Raw genomic sequence first — 13171 nt, 5'->3', positions numbered from 1 at the left:
GCAGTCATTTATGCATCTACGTGTTAGTTATTTTATCAAGAATAATGCAGCTAATGTTACTGCCATGATTAGGAGCCATATTGGATCTAAATGTTATAAAGCCAACAGTCAAGCCATCCGATCAGGCTATTTTCCATTTTTGTTTTGCTTTTCTCAAATGTATTGTTGATAATCGGTAATGCACTGGCTGCCTGAGTTTTAGATCTAAGTTTCTTCTATTGGGTTTTAAATACATGTCAGACATGCTTTTAAGTTATGTACCCAGTAGGTCCCTCAGGTCCTCTGGCACTGGCCTTTTAACTATCCCAAAGCCTAGGACCAAGAGGCATGGAAAGGCATAGCCTGCCAGAGAACCTGAGGGGGGCTGAAACTGATCTTAAAACACATCTTTTTAGCTTTACTTTTCCCTAGTGTTTTTAGTTTGTCCTTTTAGTTTTTTTAAATCTTATGTTTGTTGCGGAGTAAAAATGTCATTTATTTTCATTGTTTAAATTGTTTTTTTCCCCCTGTAAAGCACATTGCGTTGCATTCCACATCTGAAGTGTGCTGTATAATTAAAGCTTGATTTAATGATTGCATTGGGGAAGCCATCCATTAGCAATGTATACCACGAGCACGATGAGATGCTTAGGCCTTATTAAAAAGAAATGTGCTTTGCATCGGTCAACTCCAGCCATTTCATTAGCTTGTGAGGCATTCATCTATAACAGTAAATAGATACTTGCATACTTTTGAATGCTCCATTGTTTTAAGTGCAACTTTTTTGACCAGGAGATCTTTTTCAGTCTGGATGGGTGTACACAAGCTAGCCTACTTCTGAACTGTGTTCATCTACAACACCAACCCTAGTTCTGGTCCTTGCCTCCCCTTCTCCCCTGCCTTGACCTTGAGTGCCTCCAGTGCTGTCAGCCTGCCAAGTTTACATACACGGCATGACCAAAAGTATGTGGACACCTGCTCGTCGAACATCACATTCCAAAATCCTGGGCATTAATATAGAGTTGGTTCCCTCCACTCCTTCTGGGAAGGCTTTCCAGTAGATGTTGGAACATTGCTGCGGGGGACTTGATCCATTCAGCCACGAGCATTAGTGAGGTCAGGCACTGATGTTGGGCGATTAGGCCTGCCTCGCAGTCTGCGTTCCAATTCATCCCAAAGGTGTTCGATGGAGTTGAGGTCAGGGCTCTGTGCAGGCCAGTCAAGTTCTTCCACACCAACTTGGACCAACCATTTCTGTATGGATCTCGTTTTGTGCATGGGGACATTGTCATGCTGAAACAGAAAAGGGCCTTCCCCAGGCTTGTATGCGGCTGCTTGACCATGAAGCTCCCGACGAACAGTTGTGCTGACATTGCTTCCAGTGTTGCAACCGAGGACAGGCGATTCTTATGAGCTACGCGCTTCAGCACTCGGTGGTACCGTTCCATGAGCTTGTGTGGCCTACCACTTCATGGCTGAGCCGTTGTTGCTCCTAGGTGTTTTCACTTAACAATAACATCACTTACAGTTGACCAGCAGCTCTAGCAGGGCAGAAATGTTTGGACACACCTACTCATTCAAGGGTTTTTCTTTATTCTTACTATTTTCTACATTGAATCATTTAGTAACCAAAATTGTTAAAAACATCAAAATATATTTACAATTTTTCAAAGTAGCCACCGTTTGCCTTGATAACAGCTTTGCACACGATTGGCATTCTCTCAACCAGCTTCAAGAGGAAAGCTTTTCCAACAGTCTTGAAGGAGTTCCCACATATGCTGAGCACTGCTTTTCCTTCACTCTGCGGTCCGACTTATCCCAAACCATCTCAATTTGGTTGAGGTCGGGGGATTGTGGAGGCCAGGTCATCTGATGCAGCATGCCATCACTTTCCTTTGTCAAATAGCCCTTACACAACCTGGAGGTGTGTTTTGGGTCATCGTCCTGTTGAAAAACAAATGACAGTCCCACTTAGCGCTAACCAGATGGGATGGCGTATCGCTGCAGAATGCTGTGGTAGCCATGCTGGTTAAGTGTGCCTTGAATAAAAAAATAAATCACTGATGGTGTCACCAACAAATCACCCCTACACCATCACACCACCACCTCCATCCTTGGTGGTGTGGTGGGAACCACACATGCGGAGATCATCCGTTCACCTCTCCGTTCACCATGGCGGTTGGAGCCAAAAGTCTCAAATTTCGACTCATCAGACCAAAGGATAGATTTCCACCGTTCTAATGCCCGTTGCTCGTGTTTCTTGGCACAAGCAAGTCTCTTCTTCTTATTGGTGTCCTTTTAGTAGTGGTTTCTTTGCAGATATTCGACCATGAAGGCCTGATTCACGCAGTCTCTTCTGAACAGTTGATGTTGAGAACTCTGAAGCTTTTTTGGGGCTGCAATCTGAGGCTGGTAACTCTAATGAACTTATCCTCTGCAGCAGAGGTAACTCTGGGTCTTCCTTTCCTGTGGCAGTCCGCATGAGAGCCAGTTTCATCATGGTGCTTAATGGTTTTTGCGACTGCATTTGAAGAAACTTTCAAAGTTCTTGACCTTTTCCGGATTGACAGAACTTCATGCCTTAAAATAACGGACTGTCATTTCTCTATGCTTATTTGAGCTGTTCTTGCCCTTATACGGACTTGGTCTTTTACCAAATAGGGATAACTTCTGTATACCCACCTTGTCACAACACAACTGATTGGCTCAAACGCATTAAGAAGGAATGAAATTCCACAAATTGACTTTTAACAAGGCACACCTGTTAATTGAAATGCGTTCCAGGTGACTACCTCATGAAGCTGGTTGAGAGAATGCCAAGAGGCATAGGGTGGCTACTTTGAATAATATAAAATATGTTTTGAATTGTTAACACTTTTTTGGTTACTACATGATTCCATATGTGTTATTTCATAGTTTTGATGTCTTCACTATTATTCTACAATGTAGAAAATAGTAAAAAAATTAAGAAAAACACTTGAATGAGTAGGTGTGTCCAAACCTTTGACTGGTACTGTATATAGTATAGCCCTTCTCTCTCCCAGGGGAAGGGAGTTCCACATGGGGGGAGGGGGGATACAGAGATCGGGTCATTTGGGTTTCTCCCTCAATGTAGGACATGTTACATCACCAGTTAGAGACTTCAGAGGAATTCAGAGCTGAAAGATGTAATGTTACCTCATAGGGCCAGAGCAGTGGTCACTAATAGAGATTGGGGGAAAAATTKACAGTTACATATCGGGATATTATTTTTTGAAGATGTATCGTTTTGACAATATAGCAATATTATTTTTGCGCTAGTTGACTGTACCTGCACCATTTTGTTTTCAGCTCTTTTTATTACCATGACTGATCAAAAGTAGTTCTCTCGCTTATCTCTCTGCAGCAGACATGGTGAGCAATATGTTTGGAACATCAAATCGCAAAAAAATCACAGTATCGAATTGCAATTATTATTATCATTTTTAACTAGGCTGTCTGTCAGTTAAGAACAAATTATATTTTACAATGATGTTCCTACCTCTGCCAAACCCAGACGACGCTGGGCCAATTGTGCGCATCCCTGTGTATGGCAATACATGCCGTATCGGCACCAAAGTATAGTGATATTGTCGTATCGTTAGTTCCCTGGGAATTCCCAGTCCTAGTCACCAACATTGTTCCTGGAGAGCTACAGGGCTAGAGCAGTGGGTTATATTGCCTACGTCAGATTCATAATACAACACGACTTTGTCACTAATAACTTAACTCTGGTATAATTGGGGTTCAGTCAGAGAACACTTGGTATTGTTTAGTGTTCTGCCTCTTATCTGTCTGTCCTGTAGAAGGTATTCTCTGTTAGCTTGTCTGCCGGTTGCTCTGTCTCTGCCAATCTGTTCCAGCCTAGAGAAGCTGGAGCGCCTAGCTCTCTGGAGGGAACAAATGAACGAGAGCGGGAGGAAGGAAGGATTGGAACAGGGATAGGAGGGGGAGAGAGGCCAATGGGTTCAGAGTGCTTTGCTTCAGCACAGCAGCGTGTGCGTGTGTGCGTGCGTGCGTGCGTGCGAGCGAGCAGTGCACAGGCAGCCTCAGTAGTGAGATCAGTGTTTCTACTGTAGTCTCTCTTGCTGTGGCAGACCTCTGTGGTGACATACGATAGCCTTTGTTTTCACAACCGCACTGTGAGTGGATTTATTTGTGTACGTTGTTATAGTTGGTGTTTATTTGTAAGATATGTGTATTTGTATAGGAGAGGGGTGGAGCAGTAGAGTGGAGTATGTTTGTTTTGTAGCCTATATGGGGTGTCTTATTTGTTTTTGGTTTATATCGGGGTGGTTGTGGGTGGGGGTAATTTTGATGACAGCGGTGCTTGCTCTTCTGCTCTTTCACTCACACACTTCAGGGATGCTCTAGCAATCAGAATCAACAGTCCTTTAGTTCTTTGCCTCGCTCTATTTTTATCCCAGGAGAAAAAGCACTCTTAGGTTATTTCCACACATTTTTGCTTTTGGGAATTAGAGTATTTTTTTAATGTGTCGTGTTTTGTTCCACCCTATGTTTAACCCTCTCCTCCTGTGTCTCTGTGTGTGTGCAGGGCGATAAAAGCGTTTCAGGAAGTGCTCTATATTGACCCCAGTTTCTCCCGAGCCACGGAGATCCACATGAGACTGGGCCTCATGTTTAAAGGCAACACAGATTATGAGTCAAGTCTAAAGGTATGTACTGCTAATACTACTACTATTAGTACTACTATTATTAGTACAACTGCTTCTACTACTACTATTAGTACTACTGCTACAGCACAGTATAAGCCTAGGTATGTAGCATAGCTAGTACTGTACACACCCCTATGGATATCGCCTGCACACACAGCAGCCCTCCAGGACCAGGAGTGACCTAGTGCCCCAGTCCCTTGTGGCTCAGTTGGTAGAGCATGGCCTTTGCAATGCCAGGGTTGTGGTTTTGATTCCCACGTGGGACCAGTATGAAAAAATTATGAATATCTATGCACACACTACTGTAAGTCACTCTGGATAAGAGCGTCTGCTAAATGACTGAAATGTCATGTAAATATCAACAGGTCCCGCCCTCGGTAACTAATGGGGTTAGCAGCCTCTCTTCTACCTGTTCAAAACAGGTCCTTTATGACCCTACGGTAAAATATGAGACAGGCTATCTTCCCTGCTGGATTAAGTGTAAGAATAGTGTGTTGTTTGGCGGGTGTGTAGGACTGTGTTGGGCCATTGACACTATAAGCCAGGGTGGCTCTCTGTTTCTATTCATATGTGAATGTGTACTTTTGTTTTGTCCAGACCAGACAGAGAAATGCACACACCAACCTGAGGGCTTCTGACCCAGACAGTGTCGGAGCTGCCATACATTTGATAGGTGTTAGGTGTGTGCGTGTGCATTTGATAGGTGTGCTCTTATTCCCAGTAGAGCTCATAGAAGGGTTAGCTGTAGTAGTCTGTCGGCTTTTGACTGTTTCTGAGTAGTCTTTTACAGCCAGCCAAGGCTGTAACTATGGGTTTGCATGCAGTATATTTGCTAATGGTCATAGTCCTGAGGGATCTGTCCAAATAAGGCCGCTTCAGCTGCAGCTTTCCCTCCCAGCATGTTGAATTCCATCACCCTAGACAGTAGTGTTGTCACGATACCCGTATCGCGATACTACAATACCAGATTTTCCTTGGCAATAAAGAAAACCAGAAGCAGACTTCTCTCTATGGCCCTTTAGCCTACTTTTGTAAAATATTATGTGCTATAGCTTGCAAGTGAAACAAATGTGACTCTGGGTGACAACCTAATGCATTTTGTTTTCCAACATTTTCCAACATTATGACTGTTTTCCTCAAGAAATATAGTCTGCTTCATGTTTTGTTTCCTTTGCTCCCTTACTTCCCAGTACTAGATTGTGACTTACTGTAAATACCTGTTGTAGCTTCACTACATAGCTGGGTTGGCTGTGGATGGATACACATGTTTGTGTCTGATTCATGTGCTACTGAAAGAGGTCAGAGGAGCCATGTTCTCTCTGAAGTCCCAGACTTAGGGCAGCAACAGCACTATGTCTGGGAGTAAAGGGATACTTTGGATTTTTTTAACTACTTTTCCAAAGTCCGATGAACTTGTGTATAAAAATGTTATGTCTCTGTGTCCAGTATGAAGGAAGTTATCATGCTAGCAAATATTCATAGGCTAGCATTGGCTCGCAAAACTACCTCTAACTTCCTTATACTGGACACCGAGACATAAAAATGGTATCCACGATAGGGTTGGGTGTTGTCCAGATTTTGATACAGTCGTAACTTTTCTGTACCATACCGGGGTATACTGTATTACTGAATGTGCACACAAGGGCCGCTATTTCCAAAAATATATAATTTCAATTTTTTATGCACAAAACTGTTTACGCAACAGGGATCTTGATCCAGGACGGGACTGAATGACTCTGCTGTAACCAAAGAAGCTTGATCTTGACATCTAGCAAGTTAGCAAACCAAATGCATAGCTGGAGCCCTGAACTGGATATCATTTGACAAATCKTACATTTCTTATAGTTCTATTTAACTATGTATACTGAACAAAAATATAAACTCAACAATTTTTACTGAGTTATAGTTTATATAAGGAAATCAGTCCATTTAAATAAATAAATTAGGCCCTATTCACATAACTGGGCAGGGGCGCAGCCATAGACCCACCCACTTGGGAGCCAGGCCCAGCCAATCAGAACGAGTTTCCCCCCACAAAAAGGCTTTATTACAGACAGAAAAACATATCTAAAATGACGTTGGAGGCGGCTTATGGTAGGGAAATGAACATTAAATTCTCTGGCAAAAACTCTGGTGGACATTCCTGCCAATTGCACGCTCCCTCAACTTGAGACAACTGACATTGTGTTGTGTGACAAAATGACACATTTTAGAGTCCTTCTATTGACCCCAGCACAAGATGCACCTGTGTAAGGATCATGCTGTTTAATATAATGTTTATTCAGTTTCTTGATATGCCACACCTGTCAAGTGGATGGATTATCTTGGCAAAGGAGAAATGTTCACTAACAGGGATGTAAACAAATGTGTGCACATAAGTTCAGTGAAATAAGCTTTTTGTGTGTGTGAAACATTTCTGTAATCTTTTTTTTCCCAGCTCATGAAACATGGGTCCAACACTTTACATGTTGCGTTTATATTTTTGTTCAGTATATATAAAATATACATCTTAAAATGTAGACCAATCGATTGGTCGAAAGAACAGACAACTCAGTTGACATTTATTTAATTTATTTATTCGGGGACTAAGCTGTCCCTTACTAAAAAATCATCTTCGGTGACAGAGAGGCAGTTGTCTGTTCTTTTGCCCAAACGATTGATTGAACATTTTAAAAGGGTATTTTTCCATATAAAGATGCATCCTATGTGTTTTAATCAAATCAACTATATGCACTGAGCTTGTCTGATGCTATAAGCACACTGTTTGATTAAATCATTAAGACACACAAATTACTAGATGGAGTCCTACTGCAATTGATTTGATTGTGCCTATCTCAGACTTCCTGTGTTGTGTAAAAATAATAATAATGAAAAATAAAATAAATGACCAGCGAGTGACTGTGACTAGCACCCGTAGTCCCTCTGTCATACCTGCTGCAGCAACCACCACAGGACATCAACAGTGTTTATCGTGTTGCTGAAGCTGCAACATAATTACAATAATTTCTGACAGAAAAGTTCTGTTACCAAAAGCCCTCGTTTGTTTAGGAAAAACATTCCCTTTTCCCTTAACCTTTGCTCTCTTTACATGACACGTGTATGCATCGATAGGGCCGGACCTATAGCATATCATAATCACATCAATAAATTGGTTATAACAAACTCTGAACACCGTAACACGTGACACCAAAATGGATGCAGAGGACGTGACAAATTAACATGAAATGGGGCTGGTTTACTAGTTGCTCAGGAGTTAAAGGGAGAGTCAGATGTGTGGAATAAATTTGACTAGTTGTGGAAAATACTGGAGATCAAGTAAGAGAAGGTAAGGAGCTGCGTGCATATTATGTGTCCCAAAAAGGTGCTGTTAGATTACAATATTTTTTTTACCATTTTTGGAACAATGTAAACAACGTTAAATACATTTAGCGTACAATAGTTTTTTTTGTTTTGGTTAAACCTTTATTACAGCAAAGACTTTAAACAATTGCATGAATTTGAGAATGCAATTGCCGAAATGGAACGGTTGATTTATTGTTTACGCTAATTATTCAAGGGTCGTTTTGATGTTGTCCGATTTAGGCATGGCTCGCAGTCAACGTTCCAATTCATCCCAAAGGTGTTCGATGGGGTTGAGGTCAGGGCTCTGTGCAGGCCAGTCAAGTTCTTCCGCACTGATCTCGACAAACCATTTCGGTATGGATCTCGCTTTGTGCACCGGAGCATTGTCATGCTGAAATAGGAAAGGGCTTTTCCCAAACTGTTGCCACAAAGTTGGAAGTAGAGAATCATCTAGAATGTCATTGTATTGGTCACATACACATGGTTAGCAGATGTTAATGCGAGTGTAGCGAAATGCTTGTATGCTGTGGCGTTAAGATTTTCCTTCAATTGAACGTATCCCGAACCATGAAAAATAGCCCCAGACCATTATTCCTCCTCCACCATTCTTTACAGTTGGCACTATACAGTGGGGCAGGTAGCGTTCTCCTGGCGTCCGTCAAACCCAGAGTCATCCGTCAGACTGACAGATGGTGAAGCGTGATTCATCACTCCAGAGAAGGCGTTTCCACTGCTCCAGAGTCCAATGGCGGCGAGCTTTACACCACTCCAGCCAACACTTGGCATTGCGCATGGTGGTCTTAGGCTTGTGTGCGGCTGCTCGGCCATGGAAACCCATTTCATGAAACTCCTGACGAACTGTTCTTGTGCGGACGTTGTCTCCAGAGGCAGTTTGGAACTCTGTAGTGAGTGTTGCAACCGAGGACAGGCAATTTGTACGCGTTACACACTTCAGCACTCGGCGGTCCCATTCTGTGAGCTTGTGTGGCCTACCACTTTGCGGCTGAGCCGTTGTTGCTCCTAGACGTTTCCACTTCACAATAACATCATCTATCTAAAATCATACTGTCGGTATACGGTATATTGCTGAAGCTCATGCAAACTAGCCATTTGCGAAAGGCACTCAATAAATATAACATCTATGATCTCAATCTTGCTAGCTCCTATTTGTGCCTTTTCCTCTATTCCAAAGTAATGTTGTATACATAAAGACATGTTAAGCTCCAACATTGGTACATTGTGGGAGGCAACCCTTTTTGTCTTGAGAGACTAGGAGCCATGGGGAGATTTGTACCCAGGATAGGTTCTCAGACTGGTGAGATGAGCTGGGATTCCCTGGGAGAGCAGGGGAAAGAGCCAGGTGTCTAGTGTTTCTGGTCCTGCACTGGCTCGCCCTTGATTGGCTGCTGACTGTGTGTGTGTACAAGAAGCAGTATTGAACTGAACAGGCTGCACACGTGCTGCACGTCCTCCCTTGCCTTAGTCACATACACTCCCCACTGAGCTCTACGGCACCCTGCCAGCCACACAGGCGTGCACACACACACTGGCCCAGTTATCTATGGAGAGAAGGAGGAGGAGGTGTGAGCAGAGAGAGAGAAAATAATAGAGTAGGGAGGAGAGATGGAGAGGGTATGAGTAGAGGGGAAAAAGGAATAAGAAGAAGGGAGGCTGAGTGATGTGTGTAAAGGAGGGGAGAGAGAAGGGAGGGGTGTAGACCTCAAAGCATACGGCCTTTGCGACAATTGCTTTTCCTCCTTCCTGACAGAGCGGGAGGAGGGAGGAAGGCAGTGGTAAGTTTGCTGGATGGAGAAAAGGCTTAGCCATAGTAACAGTTTAGAAATGCTGTTAGTATTTTCATGTAAAAGGAATCAATGAGCCAACCTATGGAAACACTCAGCCATTTTACATAGAATTTATGTCTTGCCAGTTACCAACAGCTGTTACTGTACCTACAACACATACCTACCCCACAATGTAAGCTGTGAGAGAGGCAGAACAAGAGAGTGAGAGGGAGGATGAGAGTAATTGACTGGTGCATATTAGTCAGGTGATGAGAATCGTCCTTCCTGTGTGACCATAGAGAAGATTCTCAGCTGGAGGAGAGCAAGAGAGAGGGGGAGGAAGAGGAGAGAGGGTGTCTGCCTGCTTGCCTGGAGTTATCGTCATCTCTCTCCTCTCTATTGCAGCCGTCTGCTAAATAGGAATCAGTGACACAGAGAACGGAGAGAGTGGAGAGAGAGAGCAAGAGGGGGGGAGGAAAGGCAAGCTGACAATCCTGCCGCATTATCTGCCTGGTAGTGGAGCGATAGAGAGCTATAGAGGAAGGGAAAGGGAGAGAAGAAGAGGGCTGCTGGTGGATGTAATGGCGTTTAAGGGAGTTCCTGCACCGCACAAAAGGCTTGGCATGTATGGGTAATGTATTGCATTTGTGTTTGATGTGGTGATATATTCTCAATGACCAGTGTGTGTGTGTTATTGATTAGGTGTGTGTGTGGCTTTGAAGATATGTGTGTGTTTGACCCAGTTAAATCTCCCACTCCTCGGTTTGTGTGTGTGTGTGACAGTAATGACTGTGTGTGTTAGCAGAGGCTCACTCCCTGCCAGCCCTAACTAAGGTGTGAGAGAGCGAGAGGGAGGGAGGTTGGCTGAGCTGCCCTGATTTTTATGTCTGACATTGACCGCTTCTGCTGCAAGGCCGATGATTCTTAACTGTGTGTGACACCTTATGTTTATTTTAGACCGGCGCCTCTGTTTGCAGCACCATGTTATGATGAGGATGTTGTGCCTGGTCTTGCTGCAGGAGCTTTGATTTGGGTTACATTCTCTTGCCTCCATTTTCCAGTGTTGCGTTACCAGTAGAGACTAAAAGTCAGTGTCTACATATGGTACAGTATGGCCTTTCTAATGCAGTAAGCTATGCTCTGTAGGTGTGTCCTAGTCACAGGCTGGTGAGATGGCGAGAAGACATTGTAAAAGACAGGACACTGTTGCAAATCAAATAGTCACATGCGCCGAATACAACCGGTGTAGACCTTACAGTGAATTGCTTACTTAGTAGCCCCTAACCAACAAGCAGTAAAAAAAAAAAAAAATTACAGATAAGAAATAAAAGTAATTAAAGAGCAGCAGTAAAATAACAATAGCAAAACTATATACAGGGGGGTACCGGTACAGGATCAATGTCCGGTTATTTGAGGTAATATGTACATGTATCATGTTGGGTGGTGCAATATGACATTATATGTCCGATTACATGCAGAAAAGCAATCTACAGCCAAAATTGTGAAGTTTCTCCCAACTTAAAAATATGAGAGAGGCCTGTAATTTTCATCATTTTCTGGAAAATCCAGAAAATCACATTGTAGGATTTTTATGAATTTATTTGCAAATTATGGTGGAAAATAAGTATTTGGTCAATAACAAAAGTTTATCTCAATACTTTGTTATATACCCTTTGTTGGCAATGACAGAGGTCAACCGTTTTCTGTAAGTCTTCACAAGGTTTTCACAACACTGTTGCTGGTATTTTGGCCCATTTCCTCATGCAGATCTCCTTTAGAGCAGTGATGTTTTGGGGCTGTTGCTGGGCAACACGACTTCAACTCCCTCCAAAGATTTTCTATGGGGTTGAGATCTGGAGACTGGCTAGGCCACTCCAGGACCTTGAAATGCTTTTAACGAAGCCACTCCTTCGTTGCCCGGGCGGTGTGTTTGGGATCTTGTCATGCTGAAAGACCCAGCCACGTTTCGCATCTTATATGCCCTTGCTATGCCCTGCTGATAGAAGGAGGTTTTCACTCTAAATCTCACGATACATGGCCCCATTTTCTTTCCTTTACACGGATCAGTCGTCCTGTCCCTTTGCAGAAAAACAGCCCCCAAGCATGCATGTTTCCACCCCCATGCTTCACAGTAGGTATGGTGTTCTTGGATGCAACTCAGCATTCTTTGTCCTCCAAACACGACGAGTTGAGTTTTTACCAAAAAGTTCTATTTTGGCTTCATCTGACCATATGACATTTTCCCAATCTTCTTCTGGATCATCCAAATGCTCTCTAGCAAATCTTCAGACGGGCCTGGACATGTACTGGTTAAGCAGGGGGACACGTCTGGCACTGCAGGATTTGAGTCCCTGGCGGCGTAGTGTGTTACTGATGGTAGGCTTTGTTACTTTTGCCCCAGCTCTCTGCAGGTCATTCACTAGTCCCCCGTGTGGTTCTGGGATTTTTGCTCACCGTTCTTGTGATCATTTTGACCCCACGGGTGAGATCTTGCGTGGAGCCCCAGATCGAGGGAGATTATCAGTGGTCTTGTATGTCTTCCATTTCCTAATAATTGCTCCCACAGTTGATTTCTTCAAACCAAGCTGCTTACCTATTGCAGATTCAGTCTTCCCAGGCTGGTGCAGGTCTACAATTTTGTTTCTGGTGTCCTTTGACAGCTCTTTGGTCTTGGCCATAGTGGAGTTTTGGAGTGTGACTGTTTGAGGTTGTGGACAGGTGTCTTTTATACTGATAACAAGTTCAAACAGGTGCCATTAATACAGGTAACGAGTGGAGGACAGAGGAGCCTCTTAAAGAAGAAGTTACAGGTCTGTGAGAGCAGAAATCTTGCTTGTTTGTAGGTGACTAAATACTTATTTTCCACCATAATTTGCAAATAAATTCATTAAAAATCCTACAATGTGATTTTCTGGATTTTTTTCTCTCATTTTGTCTGTCATAGTTGAAGTGTACCTATGATGAAAATTACAGGCCTCATCTTTTAAGTGGGAGAACTTGCACAATTGGTGGCTGACTAAATACTTTTTGCCCCACTGTAGGTAGAGTTATTAAAGTGACTATGCATAGATGATAACAACAGAGAGTAGCAGTGGTGTAAAAGAGGGGGCCAATGTAAATGTCTGCGGTAGCATTTGATTAGATGTTCAGGAGTCTTATGGCTTGGGGGTAGAAGCTGTTTAGAAGCCTCTTGGACCTAGACTTGGCACTCCCGGTACCGCTTGCTGTGCGGTAGCAGAGAGAACAGTCTATTGACTAGGGTGGCTGGAGTCTTTGACAATTGTTAGGGCCTTCTCTGACACCACTTGTATAGAGGTCCTGGATGGCAAGGAGCTTGGCCCAGTGATGTACTGGGATGTTCGCACTACCCTC

At 43.3% G+C, this 13171-nt stretch overlaps 1 protein-coding gene across 3 annotated transcripts in view; it reads left to right on the top strand.

The window, feature by feature from the left end:
• The window catches only part of kdm6a (lysine (K)-specific demethylase 6A), an 85176-nt gene that overhangs the window by 21549 nt on the left and 50456 nt on the right, over positions 1-13171 (top strand). For all 3 annotated transcript variants that reach the window (XM_023980768.3, XM_023980767.3, XM_023980766.3), the window contains one exon: positions 4553-4673. In XM_023980768.3, coding sequence (XP_023836536.1) covers positions 4553-4673 — 121 coding nt within the window. The remainder of the gene's footprint in view (positions 1-4552; positions 4674-13171) is intronic.

The sequence above is a fragment of the Salvelinus sp. IW2-2015 genome, linkage group LG36, assembly GCF_002910315.2.
Source record: "Salvelinus sp. IW2-2015 linkage group LG36, ASM291031v2, whole genome shotgun sequence".
In the NCBI taxonomy this organism is placed as follows: domain Eukaryota; kingdom Metazoa; phylum Chordata; class Actinopteri; order Salmoniformes; family Salmonidae; genus Salvelinus; species Salvelinus sp. IW2-2015.
The sequence above is the reverse complement of the archived record's forward strand: the minus strand, read 5'-3'. Positions and strand labels throughout refer to the sequence as shown.